Genomic DNA, 23,893 nt, shown 5'->3' with positions numbered 1-23,893 from the left:
ATCTCTCATCAAATACAGGTAATGATTAATCATTTCACCATAAACATCAGTCCAGACATTGTATTTTTCAGTATTGTATTTCCAAACAAAAGTCTCAGTGAGAAAGCCCGTAATGAGTACAAAGACATCAGATAATTGACCAGTCAGGTCAAATGGCTGGAGAGGAAACCACATACACTGCTTATTAATCCATCACAGCATTTAAGGATGTAGCATGCACCTTGAATGCATAAGATTTATTATCAAACTGTCATGTCAGTGGGCACTTCATACTACAGAATATTAAAGGCAGCCAGCAAGTTATTTTTGATTGTTAACCAGAAGATTAAGATGGTGGATATATGGCCCAGTATGCAATGCTGCAGCTCCCTTAAGCATACCAAACAGAAAGGCACCATTGATATTTTTTCTGCGCTGAAATATACTGAACCATTGCTACATACTAGTGTATGGCACTTTACCTACAAGACATGAACACATTTGTACATTTTTTTTTTATTTATAAAACTCTTTATTCGCTACTTCACTAAAATAAAAGTTTTGTTTGTCATTTATCTTCAAAATTCTTTACACAACAAATAATTTATAGAAAATAAAGGTTTAATAGTGACTATTCCTTTTTTTTTCCCTAAACATAAAGGATTCTCAGCTGTTTCTTTTCACTTTACACAGCTACTGGATCTTGTTTGATGGTGGCACTGGATGACTTGACTTGCAGGTCATCATTTGGTGATGCTGGGTTAGTCCTGCTGCTGTCCATAGCCCTAAGCAACACGGCTGTAGTGCTATCTGTAGTAAGGAAGGGTGTGTGTTCCCCCTGGGGCTCCTCTGTTTGACTCTCTAGTATGCTGTCACCACTGGACTCCACATTATGCAACACATGGCCATTGGTGATGCCTCCTCTTTTGGTGCTGTAGTTGTTGATAGTAGTATTTGTATTCATTAGCTTCTCAGGCGATGCTGAGACCATATGGATGGCAGCTGTGATGACTGTGATTTGGTAGTTATTCTCCATGGTTGACAGTGGGCTAGGTGGTAAGCTATGTGCCACATGGCCATGGTTGTAGTGCACAGAGGTCCTCTTCTGTTCATCTCGGCTCAAGGACTTGTATGGCTGACATTTGTTTGACAACAGCAGTGGGCGCTCCTCCTCACCATAGGGGCTTAGGGCCACTGACGGGACAGAGATGGCCAGACTGGACAGGGGGGCTGACATCTCTGATGGAGGAGACCCTGGAGTTACAGGTGAGGTGTGGGACACTGGAGACAGCCGAGTTGGAGTTGTCACAGCAGATATATACCTACAACAGAAAGACTGTTCACACATTTTGCTTGAAAGTTGTTCATGTGCAATATACCAAATTTGAAATTAAAAAGGTACTAAAAGAGGTACAAATCATTGTCTGAGTTATTGAACATAATACTGACTCTAATACACAGTTAAGTCTATCATAACAGGAAAGTCAGGATTAGCTAGACTTTTCAAAATAAATAACAAATTCTTACAATGTAAGTGAATGGGAGAAAATGACACATATACAGACACATACACATGCATACTGTCCCATATACTGTACATACACACACACATACATGTATGCATATATACATACATACTTACCGTATATACATACATACATACATAAATACCGTACATACATACTTACTGTACATACATACACACAGTGCTCAGCATAAATGAGTACACCCCCTTTGAAAAGTAAGATTTTTATCAATATCTCAATGAACACAAGAACAATTTCCAAAATTTTCACATGGTTGAGTTTTATTGAACACTTATTTAACTCTGTAACATGAAATTAAAAAATATAACTTAGATCACAAAATCTTCAGTTTTACTCAAATTAGTTAGAGCAAAAATGAATACACCCAGCAACAAAAACTACATCTAGTATTTTGTATGACCGCCGTGATTTTTAAGGAGAGCACCAAGTCCTCTAGACATGGAATGAACAAGTTGGCGACATATTACAACATCTATCTTTTTCCATTCTTCAAGAACAACCTCTTGGACGCTGGCTGGAGAGTGATGCTCAACTTGTCTCTTCAGAATTCCCCATAGGTGTTCAATTGGGTTCAGATCAGGAGACATACTTGGCCATTCAATCACCTTCACCCTGTTCATCTTCAAAAATGCAGCAGTAGCTTTAGATGTGCATTTTGGATCATTGTCGTGTTGGAAAAGTGCACGATGACCAAGGGCACGGAGTGATGGTAGTATCCTCTCTTTCAGTATAGAGCAGCACATCTGTGAGTTCATGATACCATCAATGAAATGCAGCTCCCTGACACCAGCAGCACTCATGCAGCCCCACATAAGGACACTGCCACCACCATATTCCACTGTAGGCACCATGCATTTTTCTTTGAAATCCTCACCTTCGCAACGCCATACAGTTTTGAAGCCATTAGTTCCAAAAACGGTGATCTTGGTCTCATCACTCCAGAGTATAGAGTCCCAGTAGTCTTCATCTTTTTCAGCATGGGCCCTGGCAAATTCTAGGCCTGCTTTTTTGTGCTTGGGCTTAAGGAGAGGCTTCCTTCGTGGACGATACCCATGCATGCCATTCCTCCGCAGTGTGCGCCGTATGGTGTCACATGAACAGTCACTCCAGTTTGGCTTTCTACTTCTTTAGCTAACTGCAGTGACTTGCATGGCGATTTTCTTCAACCCTTCTCACCAGAAGATGCTCCTGTCGAGATGTTAACTTCTGTGGACGGCCTGGACGTCTCTGTGAGATGGTTGCACTTCCATCTTTCTTAAATTTTTGGATCACTTTTGCTACAGTATTCTGACTGATATGTAAAGCTTTGCTGATCTTCTTGTAGCCCTCACCTTTTTTGTGCAAAGAAATGATTTCCTTTCTAGGTTTGGTGACATTTCTCTTCCATGTGGTGCCATTGGTGACAGCATGACATGGGAAGGGGTTTTCTTTGTTAAGTAATGCCCTTTTATAGTCACCTGTCTGCTGGACACCTCTTAAATGAATAATTAGACTCACCTGTGGTTGAATTCTTGTTAGTAAGAATTTTGGAGTCTTAAGTTTGGCTTCCTCCTAAGACTTTAATTGGGGTGTACTCATTTTTGCAACATGGGCTTGAATTAATTTGCACACACAAAAACACTTTTGTGTGTGCAAATTAACAAATCTTGTTTGCAATCAATGGCCCACATTTGTGGGGGTATTTTGTTGTATAGTAACCCATAGAAAATGTTGATTCTGAAAGGAAACTTAAGATTTTCTGACAAATGTAGTGTGGTGTACTCATTTATGCTGAGCACTGTACATACATATGTACGTGCACACACAAACTGGTTTTTCTGTCTTCATGGGGACTTTTAGTGACAAACACACACACAAACACACACACACATCTATATACAGGGCGTCATTTCTGATTTTCAAAATAAAAGCCACTGTATCTTAACAGGAAGCTCAGATTGAGGCTGTTTTTTCAAAATAAAAGTCCCATAGAGTAACTGTATCTTAAGAGGAAGTTCAGGATGAGGCTGTTTTTCAAAATAAAAGTCCAATATGATAACTTTCTCACAACAGGAAAGTCAGGATTAGCCAGACTTTTCTAAATAAAAGCCTTCAATGTTCACTGTATGTTACCAGGAAACTATGAGTTTTTCAAAATAAGATCCCTTGGATCTGATATTAATACAAGGTATTATATATCATTTCACAATTTTAAGACATTTTATTTCTGCTTCCAACTTTGAGAGTATCATTTAAGCAACATGTTTTAGCTCTCAGCTTCTTCTGCTAATGCACTTTAGCTCCCAGCTCCAGTTTCCAAGTTTTCAAAGCAATGCATTTCAGTTGATATCAGCTGTTTTTTTTCAGCAGTTTTCAGCATTGCTTCAGCAATGCTTACAGTTTTTAGCTTCCAGTGTATTTCAGCTCTCATCATTCTCATTAGGTTGCAGCAGCAGCAGTGATAGAAACAGCTGGAAGCAGCTAACAGCTTCCAGCTCTCACATGCATTGTCTTGTATAAATGGGGACGCTGAACAAATCTGTAGTATTTTCAGCAGTGCTTTGCTATTTATTTCAGCTTTCAGCAATCACGACAGGAAATGCAAGCAATCTAGTTATTACTATTCTTCTTTATGTTTTTTGACTGCTAATTACTCCTACATACTTTCAGTGAAAGAAAAAATTCATGTATCATAACATTCAGTTTTTTAAGGGCATTACTGCTATTACTTTTCATATCATATCTTGCCTGCATGCACTAATATGAAGTACTGCAGTAGTAGCAACAAAATTTACTTTATCAAGGCTTTAACTATAAAAAATATATTCTTAAAGTTACTTTTTAAAGATTGATTACACTAGCGCAATAATTTTAATTTTCTCTTTGGGGAATTCATACTTGTCTATGTTATTGTTGGTCATTTTTAGGACCTGTGCGGAATAGTAAAGCATGCATTTTAAAGAGGGCTCCCTTCATCCTGTGAATTATATCTTATTTTGTATTTGCTCTTAATAACTTAATTGGAGTCAGGAGAAAAAACATTTCCCAATCTTTAGCAGGTTTTGAATAATGCATCAACTACACTTTGTAGTGCCTGTTTGGGCATATTCAGGGCATTCATTTTAAACTCATTCATGAATATAGTGAGGTCAGATAAAAGATACTGATTTATTCATTTTTAATAAGGATCATTTGCTGTGCTAATTTGCTCCTCCATTCTTATTCATGGATAATTGCATATTAATTTTCCAAACACTGGAAATTCACTAAGCTTTCTCCACTAAACAACAACTAAACAACACTCCTTTGAATACCGAGTATTGAGTTACTGCTCCTGTTAAGCTGTTTGTGGTTGTCATATACCGCCCACCAGGCTGTCAACTGAGGAACTTTGTTGTCGAACTTGACATGTTATTTTCAGCCATGCCTGATGACGACACACCACTGATTGTCATGGGAGACATGAATATCCATACTGACAAAACCAAAACAGCTGACTTCCTGTCACTTCTGTCCTCATTTGACCTCAAACAGGTCTCCACCCCTCCTACACACAAAGCAGGCAATACTCTTGATCTGATTTTTATTGCTGCTCCACAGCAAATCTGACTGTCACCTCCCTACATCTGTCTGACCATTTCTTTATTCAATTTACGATCACCTTACCAGGACATCCTCATATTCCTCCACAAATAGTCTCTTTCCACCGCAACATCTGGACACCGACTTAACTTTCCAATGAGGTATTGGCTACCCTGCCTCCTCATAATGAATTTTCCTCACTCGTGGTCAGTAAGGCTACAGACACACTCCTCACTAGCCACCTCTCTTAACAATCTCTGCCCTCTAACATCCAAACCTGCTTGCATCACCCACCCTAGTCCATGGCTCACTGAAGTCATCAGAGAGCAAAGAGCAGAACTCAGAGCAGCAGAGAGGAAATGGTGTAAATCCAGAGTCCACTGACCTTAGTGACTATAAGGGTCTCCTTGCATCATTCTTCTCCAGTTTAAAAATTGCTGAGATCACTTACTATCAGAATAAGATCTGCAGCGCCAAAGACGCGTGGAAAATGTTCTCTGCTTTTAACTCACTCCTCAATCCACCTCCTCCTCCACCCTCCACTCTACTCACTGCAGACATGTTTGCCTCATTTTTTACTGATAAGGTCTCTGCCATCAGTAACCAGTTCTCTGAGCTTGACCAACAAGTCTACAGCTGCCAGATAACAGGGCCACACTGTCCTCATTCTCCCCTATGACCGAGGAGGAAGTCTTCAAAATTCTGCTGGACTCTCATCCCACGACCTGTCCACTGGACCCAACACCATCCAACCTGCTACGGAACTTTTCCCAAATACTTAACCCTGTGGTCACACACATCATCAACTCCTCACTTACAACGGGTGTTTTCCCTGCTGCATTTAAGCAAGCCCGAGTCACCCCGCTGCTCAAAAAACCTACACTCAACCCAACACAGATTGAAAACTACAGACCGGTTTCACTCCTGCCCTTTCTATCAAAACACTTGAGCACACAGTCTTAAACCAAGTCTCTGAATGGTTCATGTCCTACCTGTCAGGGAGTATCTTGGAGGGGAGAAGTGTCCAAACTGCACAGTTTATCCACAGGGGCTCCTCAAGGGTCAGTGCTTAGTCCCCTTCTTTTCTCATTATACAACACCTCACTTGGTGCAATCATCTGCTCCCATGGTTTCTCATACCATTGCTATGTAGACGATACCCAGCTTTTCCTGTCATTCCCACTGGAAAATCACTCAGTCTCGGCTAGGATCTCATCATGCCTTGCCGATATATCAGAATGGATGAAAGAACACCACCTTCAACTCAACCTCTCTAAGACCGAGCTCCATGTCATCCCAGCCATTCCCTCCATACAACAAAACATCAGCATCCAGCTGTACAACATCAGGAGGATCAGACCCTACCTGTCTGAGTATGCAGCATAACTCCTGGTACAGGCTCTTGTAATATCATGCATTGACTACTGCAACTCCTTACTGGCAGGCCTTCCCTGTATTGCCTCAGTGCACCACCTGTTGGCACCTACTTCCTATTGGGCTAAAACTTAAGCTTTCTGGAACTTACTCATGTTGTTGTCTCCTGACTAGATCCCTGCTTGTGTTATATCAGTCTCTGATACTCAGGTACGTCACTTTGGATAAAAGCATCTGCTAAATGAAATTGAAACTGAAATTGGATCTGTCAGTCTTAATAGTACAAGAGAGGACTTTTTAGTAAAATCTAAACTATATATAATATAAATACTCTGGACATTACACATTATGCGGACAAAATCTTGCCTTGCTAGAATCTATCTTGAAGAGAAAAACTATTCTATTTTGATATGAATCACAGATCCCATAATTGTTGTCAGAAAAAAAATAATAGTGTGAATCAGCTAACGGGGGTTGTTCCTTTGTGTGTCAAGTATTTGTAAAGATGCACTTTTGTCCATGACAAACATGGAGGCAGGGAGTAAAAAACTTGACAATTGTGTTGCAGTAGTTTAACACTGGGATTTTGGGGGTTAATCTATCCTCTAGCTGACTTATCCCTTGTATCTCTGAAAATCTCATGAACCTGAATTTCTCAAACCATGTTAAATTGTTTTTCCCAGGCAGCATTTCTACTTGATGACAATGAAATATCCTCTAAAGACTGGAAATGACAGGAAACATCTTTACAAAACTGATCAAATACTTAATTCTTTTTTCCTGTCAAACAATAACAACTTAATGATGATGATTACATTTTCTGTCTTTTTCTGTCCTAATGTATACATCCATGCAGGAGAGTGAGCATCACTCCACATCACTTAACAGGGGACCAGTATAATTTTGTTAAAGCAAAGAGGGGACTTCAATCAATCTGTACCATCCCAGTGGGGACTATCCTTTCTGTCTAAGAGCACAAAATTCAAAACAAAATTCAACACATAAAGCCCTCTTTAAAGGTCTGCATCCTGTTGTGCTGGTTTCTTAGAGAGGCTGTAGATAACTACTAACCTGACACACCAGATCGTTTGTTACACAGAACCATCTGAGAGGACACTTTCAAAAAATACTTGGTTTTATGAACCATCTGTCTACCACTATCTATCACTGTCTTACCTTGTGAGGCAGCTGGATTTGTGAGATCACGAATCCTCATAGGACATGACTGGTCCAAACCACTTGTGGTTTGGTATGGGTGTAAATTCCCATTAAGATCAACTGCAATGTGAAATTAATGCAGCATGGTTGTGTGCCTTCCACTTTATGCAAACTCTCAGTTCTATAATTACAATGCTGCACCATTAGACAGTCTTCAAAAATGTTACATTTTCCTAGGAGTGTGAGCATCATTCCATACCATTTAACAGAGGACTGGGGCTTCAAGTGACAGCTTAGCACGACTTCAACACACCCCAATATGCACAAAGGTGTGAGGACCTGATCATTGCTGCTTGCAGCTTTAATTATTATTATTATTGTTATTAGGGCCCGAGGACATAGCGGTGGGCCTGAGGACCAAAGTGCGAAGGCCCACTTGTTCCTGAAGGAATTATTAGGGTCCAAGCACCGAACGGTCTAAAGGCCCTCTTGTAATTGAGGGAATTCTTCTATATTATTATTATTATTATTCCAAAAGAAACACATTTTTGAGGGCCTAAACACGCTTGAAAACTTATGAAACTTTGCGCATTTTTCCAAAGTGGTGAAAAATGTAATATTTTATGGGTTTTGGGGATGGGTGTGGTAAAATGGCTTGATAGCGCCCCCTACAAAATTTCAAAATTGATGTAGATGAACCAAATTTGGTAGGCACATGTATCATGTCCAGACACACAAAAAAGCCTCTTGGATCTATGCCCCAAGTTGAGCAGGAAGTCGTGGCTGTGGCGTGGCGTTGAGTTTTGATGTTTTGCCATGACACAAGAAATTGCTATAACTTTAGTGTAAATACTCCAAACTGCACCAAACTTCACGTGTTTGATCTATATGACGATATTCCGTCAGTGATGCAAACTGGCTCAATATCGCTGCCTACAGTATTTCAACAAGGCAGCCCACGCTGCACGTTAAACCTACATGTATGAAAATCGAAACACACATGTATCATGCTAGGGCACACAAAAAGTCTCTAAATCCCATAGCTTAAACCCAACAGGAAGTCAGCCATTTTGAATTTACTGTTCCGTTTTTGTGATTTCCATGCCTTGTATTTTAACAAACTCCTCCTACAGAATTCATCATAATGACTTCAAAATCAGTGTGTGTCATCTAGACTAGTTTGTGATCAAAAGTCATCAAAATCTTGAGTTTTCGCTGAACAATCTTGCCATGGCAACACGGCAAACTTTGATGTTTCGCCATGAAGCAGAAAGTTGCTGTAGCTTGAATGTACATATTCCAACCTGCACCAAATTTCTCATGCTCGATAAGAATCTTGTCCTGAACACATCAATTTGTCAATATTGAGGCATAGTCATCGTGCAACCTACTGACAACAGGAAGTTAGCCTTATATGACAAAAATCATCTGATTCACATAAAATTTTCAAGGTGTGGTCTACAGTTGATATACAGCAACAGGATGTTTAATGGGTGTTCTCTAGCACCACATAGTGGACACAGGAAATGATATTTAACTCCTTCCTGCAATGTCCGATATGAGTCTGGTCCTGAACACATCTGCATGCCTGCAATAAAAGCCCTTTGACTGCGCTGTGCCCCAGCGTGCGCAAGGGTGCGATCATCGCTGCTTGCAGCTTTAATTATTATTCTTCTCCGTGAAGAAAAGCATTTTTGAGGGGGTAAAGGTGCTTGAAAACTTTAATATTTTACAGGTCTTGGGCATGGGCGTGGCAAAATGGCTCAATGGTGCCCCCTAGAAAATTTCAAATTTGAAGCCCCTCCTTTCAGTTTCATGTAGATGAACAAAATTCAGTAGGCACATGTAACATTTCCAGACGCACAAAAAAGCCTCATGGAGCCATACCCTAAATTCAACAGGAAGTCAGCCATTTTGAATTTAATTTGAGATTTTTCGTATTTTTTGCCATTTCCAGACGTTGTATTTTAACGAACTCCTTCTAGAGATTGGACCTGACCAACTTCAAATTTGGTCACTGTCATCTAAAAGCCTTTGTGATAAAAAGCTTTCAAAATCTTGAGTTTTCACTGAATGCCCTTGATGTGGTAATGCGTCGAATTTCAATGTTTCTCCATGAAACAGGAAGTTGTTGTAACTCAAAAGTATATTGTCGAATCTGCACCAGATTTCTCATGGTTGATGAGGGTCCTCACCTGAACACATCTATGTGTCAATACTGAGTCATTGTCATAGCGCCACCTACTGGCAACAGGAAGTTACAGGTGCTGTACTTTTATGACCTGTGCCTAGCAGGATGAACAGATCCATCTCAAATTTGGTTTTTGAGTTTTCATCAAAAGCTGTTGCCATGGCAATGCATTATTCGCCATGAAACAGGAAGTGGTTTTTGAGGGGCTAGGGATGCTTAAAAACTCACAAAACTTGGCAGATGCATCAGAAGAGGTGTATTTAGTTGTCTGGTATGGATCTTGGGCTTGGGTGTTGGAAAATGACTCAATGGCACCCCCTAGAAAATCTCAAAGTAAAAGCTCCCACCTTTAAATTTGACGTATACCCTAAGTCCAACAGGAAGTTTAAATTAACCTTGCAATTTTAGTGCTGTTTTTGCAATATACAGGCATTGTATTTTAACAAACTTCTCATAGAAATTTAACTCAACCAACTTCAAATTTGGTCAGTGTCACCGAAAGATCTTTACAATGAAAGGTTATCAAAATCTTTAGTTTTCATTATACACTGTTGCTGTGATGACAGTGAACTTCAATGTTTCGCCATGAAGCAGGAAGTTGTTGTAACTTGAATGTACATTATCCAACCTGCACCACATTTCTTATGCTTCAGCCACCGTGTTCTGCTTCCCTGGCCGGTGGTAAATGGAGAACCGATATGGTTGAAGGGACAGGAACCAACGCGCGATCCGGTGTTGGTATCCTTCATTTGCTCCAGCCATTGCAGAACCTTATGGTTCGTTCCCAAGTTGAGCTCCCTCCCAAAGGTAGTACTTGAAGATGTTGATGACCCATTTAATGGCTAAACACCCCAGCTCCACTGCAGAGTACCTAGTCTCCCTGGGAAACAGTTTCCTGCTGATGTATGCCACTGGTTTCCTTTCTTCTCCCTCTCCTTGTAGGAGGACCCCACCTATCCCTTGGTGAGAAGCGTCCATCTGAACTGTAAAGGGTTGGTTGAAGTTTGGGCTCTGCAGCACAGGCTCCTGACACAGGGCTTCTTTGAAGTCCTGGAATGCTTTTTCCTGCTCCTCACACTACCTTGGTTTTTGCAATGCTGGTGAGATCAGATAAGGGTGCTGCCCTTGTACAAAAGTCCGGGATTAAGTGCCTGTACCAACCCACCAGACCCAGAAATGACTTCACCTGTTTGCGAGTGGTTGGCCTCTCCCTTGCTCGGATTGCCTCCACCTTGTCCTGCACCGTCTTAATGTTACCACCTCCGAGGATGTAGCCCAGGTACTGAGTCTCCTGCTTGGCTACTGCACACTTCCGTGGATTGATAGTCAGGCCTGCTTCCTTGATTTTCCCCAGTACGATTGCCAGGTGGCAGTCCTGCTGCCAGGATGTACTGCATATCACAATATCATCAAGGTAGGCAGCTGCAAATGTTTCCATACCTGCCAGCACCTGGTTCATCAACCTCTGAAAGGTGGCAGGAGCCCTGTGGAGACCATAAGGCATCTTGGTAAACTGCCACAGTCCTTGAGGCATCCTAAAAGCAGTCAGGGGCTTGGTAGCATCAGACAAGGGCACCTGCCAGTATTCTTTGCAAAGGTCCAGGGTGGTAATGAACCTTGCTTGGCCCACCCGTTCAATGAGGTCATCCAGTCTTGGCAGAAGATAAGCATCAAATTTATATTGTGCATTTACCTTTCTGAAGTTGATGCAAAACCTGATGCTTTCATTCTTCTTGATTACCAGGACAATGGGATTGCTCCATTCATTGCAGGAAGGCTTGATAACACCCAGCTCCAGCATGACTGCAAGCTCCTCTTCCAGCACTGGCACCAACTTCTGTGGGATGTGATACATTCTCTACCTGATGGGGGTGCTGTCCTTCAGGCGGATATCATGCTCCACTAGGTCTGTTGCCCCTGGTCTCTCCTGAAACAAGTCTGGGGGGACAATGACCTGCAACTGTTGCTGCTGGGTCAGGGAGAGATGGGAGAGATCCAGGGATGCAGAGTTGTGACTAGTAGGAGTGAACTCACCCACAACATCATCCTCCTCTTCCATTGTCTGAACAAACATTTGCTGTTGGGGTCAGATTTCCCAGGTTTTCCATCCCTTCAGCAGATTGATGTGGAATGTCTGCTTTGGATTTCTCCTCTCTGGCATCTCAATCTCATAGGTTGTTGGACTCAACTTCCTCAGCACAGTATATGGGCCCTGCCATTTTGCCAGCAACTTGTTCTCAACTGTCGGAAGAAGGAGAAATACTTGCTGACCTGGGCTGAAGGATCGTTCTCTGGCTGCCTTGTCATGCCAGGTTTGTTGTCCCTGCTGAACCTTCTCCATATTTTTCCTCAACAGCTTGGTGGCTGCTCCATTTTCTCCCTCATCTGTAAGACAAATGCCAGAACACTGGTTTTCTTCTCCTGGGATCCCACCCAGGACTCCTACAACATGTCAAGGAGACCTCTCACCTGCCTGCTATACAGAAGCTCAAGAGGTGAGAAGCCTGTTGAAGCTTGAGGCACCTCCCCGTAGGCAAACAGGAGATATGGGAGCCATTTGTCCCAGTCTTTGGCATTAGTGGAGATAAACTTCTTCAGCATGCTTTTAAGAGTTCTGTTGTACCTCTCCACTCAGCCATCAGTCTGGGGGTGGTAAGGGGTGGTCCGAATACTCCTAATCCTAAGAGCCTGTACACCTGCCTGAGTGTGTTTGAAAGAAAGTTTGTTCCATGATCTGTCATAATTTCATATGGGATACCCACCCTTGAGAAGAGCTGCAGCAATGCATATGCTATTTGTTTAGCAGTGATGTCTCTTAGGGCAGATGCTTCAGGATATCTGGTACTGTAATCACAAATTACCTGTATGTAGCGATGTCCTGACTGTGTTCGCTCTAATGGCCCAGCAATGTCTGTCGCTATTCGGCTGAATGGAACATCCATAATTGGAAGTGGTTGCAATGGGAATTTGGGTACATTCTTATCCCCTGCTAGCTGACAGACTGAACAAGACTGACGATAACCCTGTATCTCTGTGCGCACACCTGGCCAGTAAAACTGGCTTGCAGTTCTGTCCAAGGTCTTTCTAGTCCCTAGATGACCTGCCCAGGGAATACTATGGCCCAGCTTTAACACCTGTTCCCAGAGCCCCTGTAGAACCACCAGTCTTTGATGACCACCTGTCATCTACATTTGCTTTGTAGTACAGCACCAGGTCTCTGAGGAAATAGCCCTGCCCTGCCACCTGACCCCGCTGCACTACAGCTGCTTGTTTAAAGAGGTCCTGCGGTGATTTATCTTGTTTCTGAAGCTGCAGAAAGTCACAACTCCTTCTCAGTATCACAAATCTTTGCCTCCGGCAGCTCTGAACCTGTTTGAACGGTACCTGCCATTTTCTCCTGCCTTTTCTGTCTCCTACTTTTCCTCACTTTAACAGTACTGTCAGTAAGAACCTCATCAAAGTAAAGTAATTCAAAGAGAACATTTAGACCCTCCTCACCTGAATCCTGGTCTGGACCCTGACTCTCTGGATCGTCCTGCGCTGGGAGCTGGGGAACTAGTTCCTCTGGACCCTGAACAGTCCTGCCTGGTTGCCACCAGCTCCCTCCTCCTCCACTCCCTGGATCTGTGACTGCAACGTAGTGACAATGTTGACTGGCTTACATAACCGAACCAACTCCTGAAGGATGGGAACATCCTGTCCCGAGATTACCTGGTGGGCTAAGCTGTCTACTACCCCAACTGAAAGAAGGTAAGTTTGCCCTGCTACCTCCAGGTACACTGTCATAGGATAAGCCCGATGGTCACCATGCACACAAGAAATATCCAGGACTGGCTTTCCTGGGGGACCCTCCTTCTGGACTAGTGATGGGTGTAAACATCTGCACACTACTTGTATCAAGGAACGCTTGGGCCGGTTTACCATTGATCTTAACTATAATGACCTGCTGTTTTCCTACGACACAATTCTCACTCTGACAGGGTTGAAGAACAGTACAAAAATAAGCTGCTTTAGCTTTTCTGACTGGGTACTCTGGCTTAATGTGTCCTTCCTGACCACAGTAAAAGCAAACAGGCTTAGAAATTGACCTTGCCTTCATAGGAGTTACAGCTTTTTCTAGGTGCCTAGCTGGCTCTGGCTCTCTAGGACCACCTCCACCCCCTGACCCCAGTGGCTTACCCCATGCAGTGAAGGGCTTCTGAGGAGCCTTGAACCGGCCTTGGTCTTCTTCTCCAGTTGAACTCTGTCGGATTCTTATTAGGGCGAATGTCAGGCTCCCTGAACTTCTGCTTATAGAGTTCCTCATTGATTTTATATTTGGCAAGGATGGCCTCTTTGACCTTCTTGTAGTCAAATGTGTCCTTTGCTGCTCGCCCCTTCCCCGTCAGATGTGGAATCAGTCTCAATGCCCATTCGATCTCTGGCCACTGATATGCCTCCGCCAGGTGCTTGAATGTGGTCAGGTAGTGCTCAATATCATCACCCTCTTCCAGTCTGGGAACTGCTGCCTGCCCCCAGCCCCTGCCTCTTAGCTTGCTCCAGGCACTGGACTGGGAAACATGCTTCTCCACCTCCTGCTGCTGTAGCAGTGTGATCAACTGGGACTGACTCTCTCTCCTCTGCTGCTGCTACATCTCATCATGGAGGTTATTCATTTGAACCTGCATTTGGTGCCATCTTTTGTCCTGTCTAATTTATTCTTTGTCCCACCTTTCACCTAGGTCATGTTGGAACTGAAGACATTGCTGCAACATGCCGGTAATTGAATCCATCTCTGCGGGTACCAGGTGCTCCGTCCTAGGATGCATGATCAAGGGCAGCCCTCCCGCAGCACCCTCTTTCAGACCATCTTCAGCCACATCCATCTTTTGAGCTCTGGTGTGTGCTTTAGGTCCCATACTGTCAGCTCTCCAAGCTATACCCCTTCAATCTGACTGCATTTCATCCCACTTCTGACACCATATGTGAGGTTTGGATGGTGGTGAACCATGTAGCAGAATGCTTGACAGCAAAAGCTGGTGTAGCAGGTTGCAGTGGATGGCAGCAGGAGAGGTGACATTCAACCTGACCTCCCCTCCTCTCTGACACACTAACTTGCTTTCCCACTGGGCATAACTATTATTTGGAAAACATATTTGAAATTTAACCTTACTGATATTTTCATACACAAAATACACATGACTCTTGCCTAATACAGATTAAATAAAATGCATAATAAACTGAAGAAATACCAAACAAAAGCCAAACTTAACAAAAAAACCCTCTACCCACTCCCCTCTCTTATTCCTGACCACTTGGTACAGCCTAACAAGGTAATTGACATCTGCTGGAGCCCTGCGGCTGCATTCCTATGTGTGCACTAGACCTCAAAGAGACAGTGATTAGTAGGGGTTCCCAAAATAAAAGCACAACATAACAAAAATTAACTTCCTGTGTTAGTCAATGTACATGTATTGTTTTTCACTTAAGTGAGGGGGATGCTTGCCAGCTCCCTTCCCTCACACATAGGAAGTCATATTTAACTCCTTTGTGCAACGTCAGATATTCATGAAAATGCATATGCCTTTCAGTTGACCTCTACTAAAAATGTTGCTGCATTAATGACCCTCTTCTGTAGCACCACCTACTGACAACAGGAAATTTAGTCTTATGTGACAAAAATCATCCGATTCACATGAAATTTACAAGGTGTGGTCTACACTTGAAATATAGCAACATGAAGTATAATTAGTGGGTGTTGTCTATGTTACGTGCTCCCCCTCCCTTGTGTTTTCCTCCCTTTGTTTTCTCTCTCTCTCGTTCTCAGGTGCTCTGTCAGCTAACTACTAATTGGCCCTGCCCTATATGTAAGAGAGGCTGGAGGCCTCTTTTCTCTTTGTTCTCCTCCTGTTTTTTTCTTTTTCTTTGTTTATTATTTATGTTTTCTTTTTTCATCTTTTTTTTGAGGATGGAGGTCTGGTGGGCCAGTTTTCATGGTTTTGTTTGGTAGGTTGGGTTATGGTCATTTTTTGATAGGAAAGGGGAGTGAAGCCCCGGGTCCGACAGCCCACTGTGTGGTTGGCCCACTACTGGCCCAGACTTCCCCCCACCTTTATGTTCTGTTTGGCCAGACCTCCCGACTCCCATAGTTTTTGGTTAATTCTTTTTTTTGTTGTAGTTTATTTAACTCCTAGGTTGTTGTGAATAAAACATGGCTTGCATCATTGAACCTCGGGTCTGGCATTTTCCTTATATGTTGCGGGCCACAGGGTTGAGTTATTTGTGGCCATAACAGTCTAGCACCACACAGGAAGTGATGTATAACTTATTTGTGCAACGTCCATTAAGAGCTTGGTCCTGAACACATCTGCATGCCCAAAATAAAAGCCCTTCAACTGCAGCACACCCCGACATGTGTGAAGGTGCGAGGGCCTGAAAATTGCTGGTTGCAGCTTTAATTATTATTATTTGTCTTCTGCCGCAGCTCAAATTGCAAATTAACTCTATCAACACAAAATTTTGTATACAGCATCACAGGATTGAGTTACAAATTTCTATTATAAATGAGCAAGACTAGTCGAAAAACATGGCTGCCATCAACCGAAATATAATTGCACAGGGTGGTACTTAGCAAATATTGGCCATAATTCATTAACTGTTTGTTCAATCATGATAAATTTTGGTACACACATTCAGTCCGTGATTGGGAACAGGTCTCCCAAAGCATTGTGAGCTTGACCCACACGGGGTGCCAAAAATGCCACAAAGGTGTGTCTGAAAACCTGGTGCACAGAATTTCCCCAAAATTGGTGTGCATGCCCTGGGGGCATGTGTTAACCAAAATCTGAAGTGCCATCCTGATTGGTGGAAGTGGCCGTTCCTCAATATCTGCCATCTTATGCCCATGCTGAATTTACTGTGAGCTGGAATGAGCTACAGACACGAAACTTGGCACCACAACTAGAAATGATGCAGAAATGCTTCTCAAGAAATATGATCCCAATTGGCCCGATGGTGGTGCTATAATTAACAATCCAAAAAGTGATCATTTTAAAAGGCCGGCGCCTCCACACCGTGAGTCTGTATGTCTTGAAATGTGGCACACTTATACATCTCTGCTTTCTACAAAAAAGCCTCATGGATAATAAAGGCCACCATGATGGATTTTTGCTAATTTGCATAAACTGTAAAATGAACAGAACTTTTTGAGTTTTAACTCTATCAACACCAAATTTGGTATACCACTAAATAAATAAATGAGCAAGATTGGTTGAAAAAAATGGTTGTCAACCAACCAATCAACCAAAATATCTTCACAAAGGGCTAGGCTTAGCAAATATTGGCCATAACTCATTAACCATATGTCAATTATCATAATTTTTTCATAATATTTTGGTACATAAGTTCATTCTGATTGGGAACTGGTCTGCCAAAGCACTTTAAGGGGGCACCAAAATGCTACAAACATGTATCTGATATCCAGATGGACAGAATTTCACCAAATTTGGTGTGCATGCTCTTGGGGTGAGTATTGAACAAAATCTGAAGTGCAATATTGATTGGTGAAAGTGGACGTGGCCTTCTACATATTTGCTCATAACTCAAGATGCCTTTGAGCATTCCTGATTAAATTCATGGGAGAAATCCTCCTGAATATACACACCAAATTTTGTTCAAATCAAAATGATATGCATGTGCTTCCCAAGAAATATTGGCTCAATCGGCCAGATAGTAGTATAATCAAGGCCCAAAAATTCAACTTTTGAAAAGCCAAGCCCCTCACACTGTGTGTCCAACTGAATTGAAATTTGACACGAGTCCAGCTCAATGTGCTCTATGAAATAAAGTCTCCTGGACCATAAAAGTCTGTCACGATGGATTCTTTGCTAATCTGCATTATGTGAAACAGTGACAGTAACATGAATAGAACTTTTTGGATTTTGACTTCATCAACACCAAATTTGGTATACAGCCTTTGGGGACTGAGACACACATCTCCTGAACATACACACAAAGTTTCATTGACATCCAGTGAAAGGGGGACAAATGGGAGAACTTTGAGTGTGCAATTATTGAAATGTTGCATACATTGTAATGATGAAAAACATATGCTTGGCCTCGCTCCTTTAAACCCAATGAAACTAGCTGAAGTGACTTTGCTTGGCTTTGTCAAACCTGAAACCTGCTCATTGCGGCTCGCACCTTTAATTTTGGCTGATCACACTTCTTCCCCCTGCCAAATTCTGTAGCAAATTTTGAAGAGGTAATGTTTTCAAGTACAAACATTCTGACACAGAAGTGTTATTTCTTCAGATTTTCTCAGAATTCTGTTCAATGGCTAAACTATTGTTACTGCCTCACTCTGCTTTGAACTTTGTTCTTTGAACTTGAGTTTGAATCATTTTTTTATAAATAACATTAAATTAAGAAAATAAATACTTATACAAATAAAATAAATACATGAGAAAATACAATAGATAAATAAGTTGGGAAATAAATAATAAGTCATACATCAATTTATAAATATTCAAATAGATTATATCTCAAACAGAAAAATAGAAGAATCTTTAATAATGTACTTAACTCTTTTCTACATAGATATGTGTATTTGTTTCATTTTGATTTGCTGCACACATTATTTATAGTCACTTTACCTATTTATTTATTTATGCATTCATTCATTCATTCCTCAATGTTTGGGCCCCAGTAGTGTCACATTTTGGTGGACAGTGTATTGTAAGCTAGAAAACAGCGGCATCATATATGATTAAATATTTTACTTACATACATTATATTTAGGACTTTAAGGGTGATGTAGCTATTGTGTGTATTTTAGGCTACTTTATTTCAAATTGCTATACGTGTATCTTCTGAAAGTCTTTGTTTTATTGTTGCCAGTTTCAGTTTCATTTTGGTTTTCTGTTTGTGGCGCAAAGTTAAAATTAATCAGTCAATTACCTCATACTTTAAGGCAAGTCCCTGTCGGAGATGGTTGTGTCTCTGCACTTCTGTGAATGAGCGCTTAAGTCTCTGGTGCCACCAGTGGCATTCAGACGAACCCTGCGGCCCTGTATGGCACCCTGGCTATTCTCCGCCAATGACATCATCGAGACAGACTCAGTGTCAGACAGAACATTGTTGCTCCAGTCATTACTCCAGCTGCAGAGACAGGGAGGGGGTGTTTACATGGACACAGGTTTCAGACAAGCCTTAACAGTGACATAAATGTATTGTGGGTCAAATTTTTGTACCTGAGCTTTTCACTGCGTTTCATACAATTTTGCTCACAGTTGGTATGAATTCAAAGTCTGATTTACTGATGCAGCAGTTAATAAATAATAAATGAGCAACTGGAACTGCTCTCAAATTTGCAACTATATGTACAGCCAATCTGAGTTGAGCCTGCCAAAATGTAAGAAAGTAGACCCAATAAAAATGTTTATTCCTATTCTGTTTTCACTCATCTTCATCTATGAATGAGACAGCATAGTAATCCTGTTAGAGTCTACAGTTAAGGATTACTTGATGCTCAGGAGGAACAGTTAAAATCCAGGGCTTCGTTCCCAGTACTGCAAAATTTCTGCTTCACTGTGTAGTCCAGCTGATGAAAGAAATGAAATGCCACTGTTGTGGCTGGGTGACCTTTCCCAAATGAGCCTATTTGTACTATCATAACACTGACCACTGCATGCCCATCGGATTGCAAGTGAGGCAAATAATTTAGTCTATTACTGACTGTGAAAGAAATCTGTTAATGTATCACGTATTTAAATTTTCCACCCTCATACACACAACTAGACCTATACAATATGAAAAGTACCACACACCACAACATGTCTTTGTTACTCAGCTCAGCCCCGACAAAAGATCCTTCCAACAACTTCAAGAACTCCACATCTACACATCACATCTTTCATATTTAACACATGAAGACATAAAATAACATTTGGAGGTATTTACTCACCATCAATAGTTAGCTTAGACTCAGTATATACACACAGCACACAAGAGGTTACACGCCTTCCAACTTGATTGTTGAAAGTATGTTTACAGAGGCTAACGTTAGCGAGCCAGCTTAGAAGACATATGTAGACAACTTTAACTCAGCAGAGGATGTAATCATCCTCTTTTGGTGCAGGCTAGTTGCCTCCCCCAACCTCCAACCAACTCATGCCACAGACCAGTCTTTCCACTGAACACACAGAGATGAAACTGAACATACTGGTGTATGGTATCTTATTTTGTGATAATATCTTTCATGACATTTCCAAAAAGTGCAGGTAAAGTACCAGGCCACAATCATACACTTGTGATGTTAGACAGTATATCAGTATACTTCATGTGATGACCACTGATCACATGAAGTTTAGGACAATCCCAGCACATACTGCATGGATAAATGGTGCTAGCTGGTGACAAACACATGTTGGGTCTAAATCAGGTTTCAGTGGAGATGATTTTAAACAGTATCACCAGAAGCCTTATATTTGTAAATTTTGTATTTCTCATACATACAGATGGTTATTTTTTTCAGTTCCTCAAATTTACACAAGAGCCATTTGTCATGTATAGAGAGTTTATAGTATATTAACTAATGTAAATAAATGAATCAAGTCAGGTTGCCAGTGTTATGCCCCACCCTTGATTGTAGATGACCTGGGCAGAGCAACAGACAGGAGAGGAAAAAGAAAAACACACACAGGCAACACATACAGCCATAACAGCCAGACATGAACCTCATAATTAGAGGATGAAAAGCTATGATGTTGCAGATATTCACTTTCTATTGGTTGAGGTCTTTTCTGAGCTGTTCTCACCACCAGACACCTCTGTGCTGAACAGTGTTCTCTGGTTACAGAATACAATAAATTATACACAGGAACTGCACCAAGAGTAAGTGGAATTATTTCGTCTTACTCTTTTAAGAAAAAAAAGGCTGAATATGAGAACATAAATAACATTATTTTAGTTTTGTAGCTGGATAGACAGAATGGCTGGGCTGCTATGTTTGCCTCATCCCTGGTGTCTCCCCCAGGACAGCCATTGAATTACTGGTAATCATTTAGTGGCTGACAAGCTACCCATGTTACCTCCACATCACCTCCCTAGAGTTACAAGTTCTAACTGATTCAAACCAAACCAAATTTACCAAACTGAGTACATTTAAAGTCCTTCCTTACCTTTGGCCAGAGATGTGGGTGAGTGTGGTGGGTTCATGCGTAGATATGGCATTTTTGCTTGTGGAGAGGGTTATTTCTGTCTCCTTCTCAGCTGCATGCTGCATTGTCATCCCATTACAGTGCTTTGGAAATAGGAACAGAAAACAGTTGAACAAAGATGTGAGTGCACACATTTAACAGATTTTGATGCCTCTCATTTGATACCAACAAATACCAGCATACATTGATAAGCTGCAAATCTTGAAGAGGCAAGTTAGAAATCTGACGTCCTCTGGCTGAGCTTGCCAGGTTGTCCCTCTTGTTTCTCAGGTTCTGCCTCAGACGGTCATGGAGCTTCTTCCTGTGCTTCCTGTTTGGAAGAAAAACTAAACTGTGAGACAGTCCGGATCACTACTGGACAAAATATCAGAGGGGAGAGTTCCAAATGTTCCAAAAGGGATACATATACCCCAAGTTCTAATGTTATAATGGCTTGACTGAAATAATGGTCAGTAATATTTTTATGTTATATATTTTCATTGAGGTCAGTACAAAATATATAATATTGTTATAGCGTCCAAAAGCACCAAACTATGCCCCTTCTTATCTTTCCAACAGCTAGGACAAATCATTCACTGTTTTGTCTCCTCTTGTCCTCCTATTGTAACATTCTGTATTCTTGTTTAAGCCAAAGCTGGAGCACATTACAATTAGTTCAAAATTTTGCTGCACAATCTACTCTTTTCACAGCAGACATTTTGACTTGTCATAGCAGGAAAAGCACAGGTGTAACTGATAACATTAACGATCGCTCCATCCCATTAAATGTCCCAGTAAGCCATGTCAGTGAGTGAGCATGCACAATACCAGAGCCCTGGGACTAACTCACCTAAATGGAATGCAGCCATCATTAATGTTATTAATTACACCTGTGCTTTTCCTGCTATGACAAGTCAAAATGTCTGCCATGAAAAGGGTATATTACCTCAGTGCTGGCTTCACTATACTGGCTTCCTGTTAGACTTTTCAGGTGATCAGAACAAATTCCCCTCGTAGCTTCCCACTCAAAGTTCAATATTTGGCTGTCCTGGCTCCAAGCTATATGAATTTTAAATTAAAAAAAAAACAAAAAACATCTAATTTTATTGATGCTTCCCTGCCCCAATTTGTTCCTATATCTAAATAATTACTCATGTGATTTATTGTTGTTGTCTCTTTTTTGGCATGTATGTATTGTTTAGTATTTAGTTTAATAGGTATTGTTTAATGTAACCCCAATTTTGAAAAGCGTTATTCAAAAGAATGTACTCTTCTTACTTTCTATCATTATTTTGAAACTAGGCAGAGTTCACATTTGAGGAGTCTTGTAACTTGGGGGCACTATTGGGCGCTATAATAAAATCAGCGAGTCTACCTTTAAGTTATAAATCAAACATAAAAATGTGACATGAATTACTTTGTTTTGCAGTAGGCAACCACACACATGATTCCAACGACTAGGAGTGCAATGCAGATTCCTGTTATTGTTAAAATACGTTTCTGATACAGCTCCTCAGCTTCTGAAAAAGAGGACAGTCCATTCTTAAACTTCAGGTCTACAACACACACAAGCACACACATACACATACACATACACATACACATACACATACACATACACATACACATACACATACATAAGACCATTCCAACCATAAACCAAAATAATAAGAAAAGGCTCTGTAAAGAGTTTTTTTAAAAACATTTACAGCAACTAACAGTCCAAATACATCCCTGTTTTAGAGGTAATTTGCTCCTGTTGATATGATTGAAATCTAATCCACTGAGCCCTCATTCATTAGCTTTCAGAACTTGCCGAACATGATTATTATGACTGGCTGTTGTTATTTAGGCCTGTTCTTTCCTTTTGAATTAGTCAGTCTGACTGACCATAGCATTTACATTAGTGCTTAAAGTGGTGCTGCAGTGATTTAGTATGCCATGTTCCAAACTCGATGCATGAAGTTTGAAACACAGGCTTCCTGTTATGAACTTGTAGTATCCAAGCCAAACCTGAGATAACCTGGATTACATCACTATGACATCATCAGGATTATTTTCTCAGACTTGACATTTCTTAGGGTGAGTAGCACTTAAACCATGACTGATAAACTGACCTTTATTTGTAAATCAGTGGAGTGCCCCTTCATAATAATGATCAGATAAGGTGCTCTGTTGCTCATACTCAGACTGAGAGCCCTGCCAATACATAGACCTGTTTTAGCTTATTGCAAGTATATTTGTATCAGTGTATAGTGTCAACCAATGAACAGTAGTCATTACAGAAATGTCAAAGATATGTTTGAGGTCATTTAGAAACAGGGAGTCCAGTAACTATCTTGGTCACAACTCTTTAAGGACCAAATTTAGGGGGATCATTACAAAAATGTTTGTTCAAGTTATGTCTTCATGTTAAAAACACATTATTGTATTGACATTAGATATTTTGAATTCTTACAATATCAATACTAGTACTGGCTCTCATAAAATTCTGTATTGGCTGGGCTTTAGTCAGCAAGCAGAGAAAAATGTCTCTAACATGCAATGCACCAAATCCAGATCTCCACCATGATGCAATACATGCAGTTTTATAGAATATACTACTGGCTTCTTAGAACACAAGGAAATATGCTCTTAATCGCCCTTAAAACCTTAGACATTATCTGTTTAATTTCACCTCACCAGGTCTTACCACTAGACAACAAGAATATAGATATACCTGCTTGGAAAACATGTACATTCATTTCAAAAGCCTATAGAGGGGTTTGGATTGTGTGTGGAAAAGCAATGGGATCATATAATAACCCACTTTCTTTTTTCTAGAGTCCTACCCCATTGTTCATCAGTGCTGTTTGAGGAGCACTGAGCTTGAAGTTTACCTGTATATTTCACTGAGTTGTGTTGTG

The 23,893-nt window shown here is 41.1% G+C and overlaps 1 protein-coding gene across 2 annotated transcripts; it reads right to left on the bottom strand.

Annotated features, from left to right (window-relative positions):
- Positions 1–627: 627 nt before the first annotated feature.
- LOC122968891 (pro-neuregulin-1, membrane-bound isoform-like) lies at positions 628–22,513 on the bottom strand. Of its 2 annotated transcripts, none has more exons than XM_044334408.1 (4): positions 22,405–22,513; positions 21,192–21,318; positions 20,970–21,091; positions 628–1,301 (listed from the first exon to the last, which is right to left on the bottom strand). In XM_044334408.1, the coding sequence occupies exons 1-4, from the start codon at positions 22,431–22,433 to the stop codon at positions 665–667; spliced, it is 915 nt and encodes a 304-aa protein (XP_044190343.1). In that variant the 5' UTR covers positions 22,434–22,513; the 3' UTR covers positions 628–664. The 2 variants fall into 2 exon arrangements, with proteins under 2 accessions (XP_044190343.1, XP_044190344.1); XM_044334409.1 differs by lacking the exon at positions 22,405–22,513 and adding an exon at positions 21,585–21,703.
- Between the last annotated feature and the right edge of the window lie 1,380 nt (positions 22,514–23,893).

The sequence above is a fragment of the Thunnus albacares genome, chromosome 18 (assembly GCF_914725855.1).
Source record: "Thunnus albacares chromosome 18, fThuAlb1.1, whole genome shotgun sequence".
Classification (NCBI taxonomy): domain Eukaryota; kingdom Metazoa; phylum Chordata; class Actinopteri; order Scombriformes; family Scombridae; genus Thunnus; species Thunnus albacares.
Note: the sequence above shows the minus strand (reverse complement) of the source record. Positions and strands in the feature narration are given on the sequence as shown.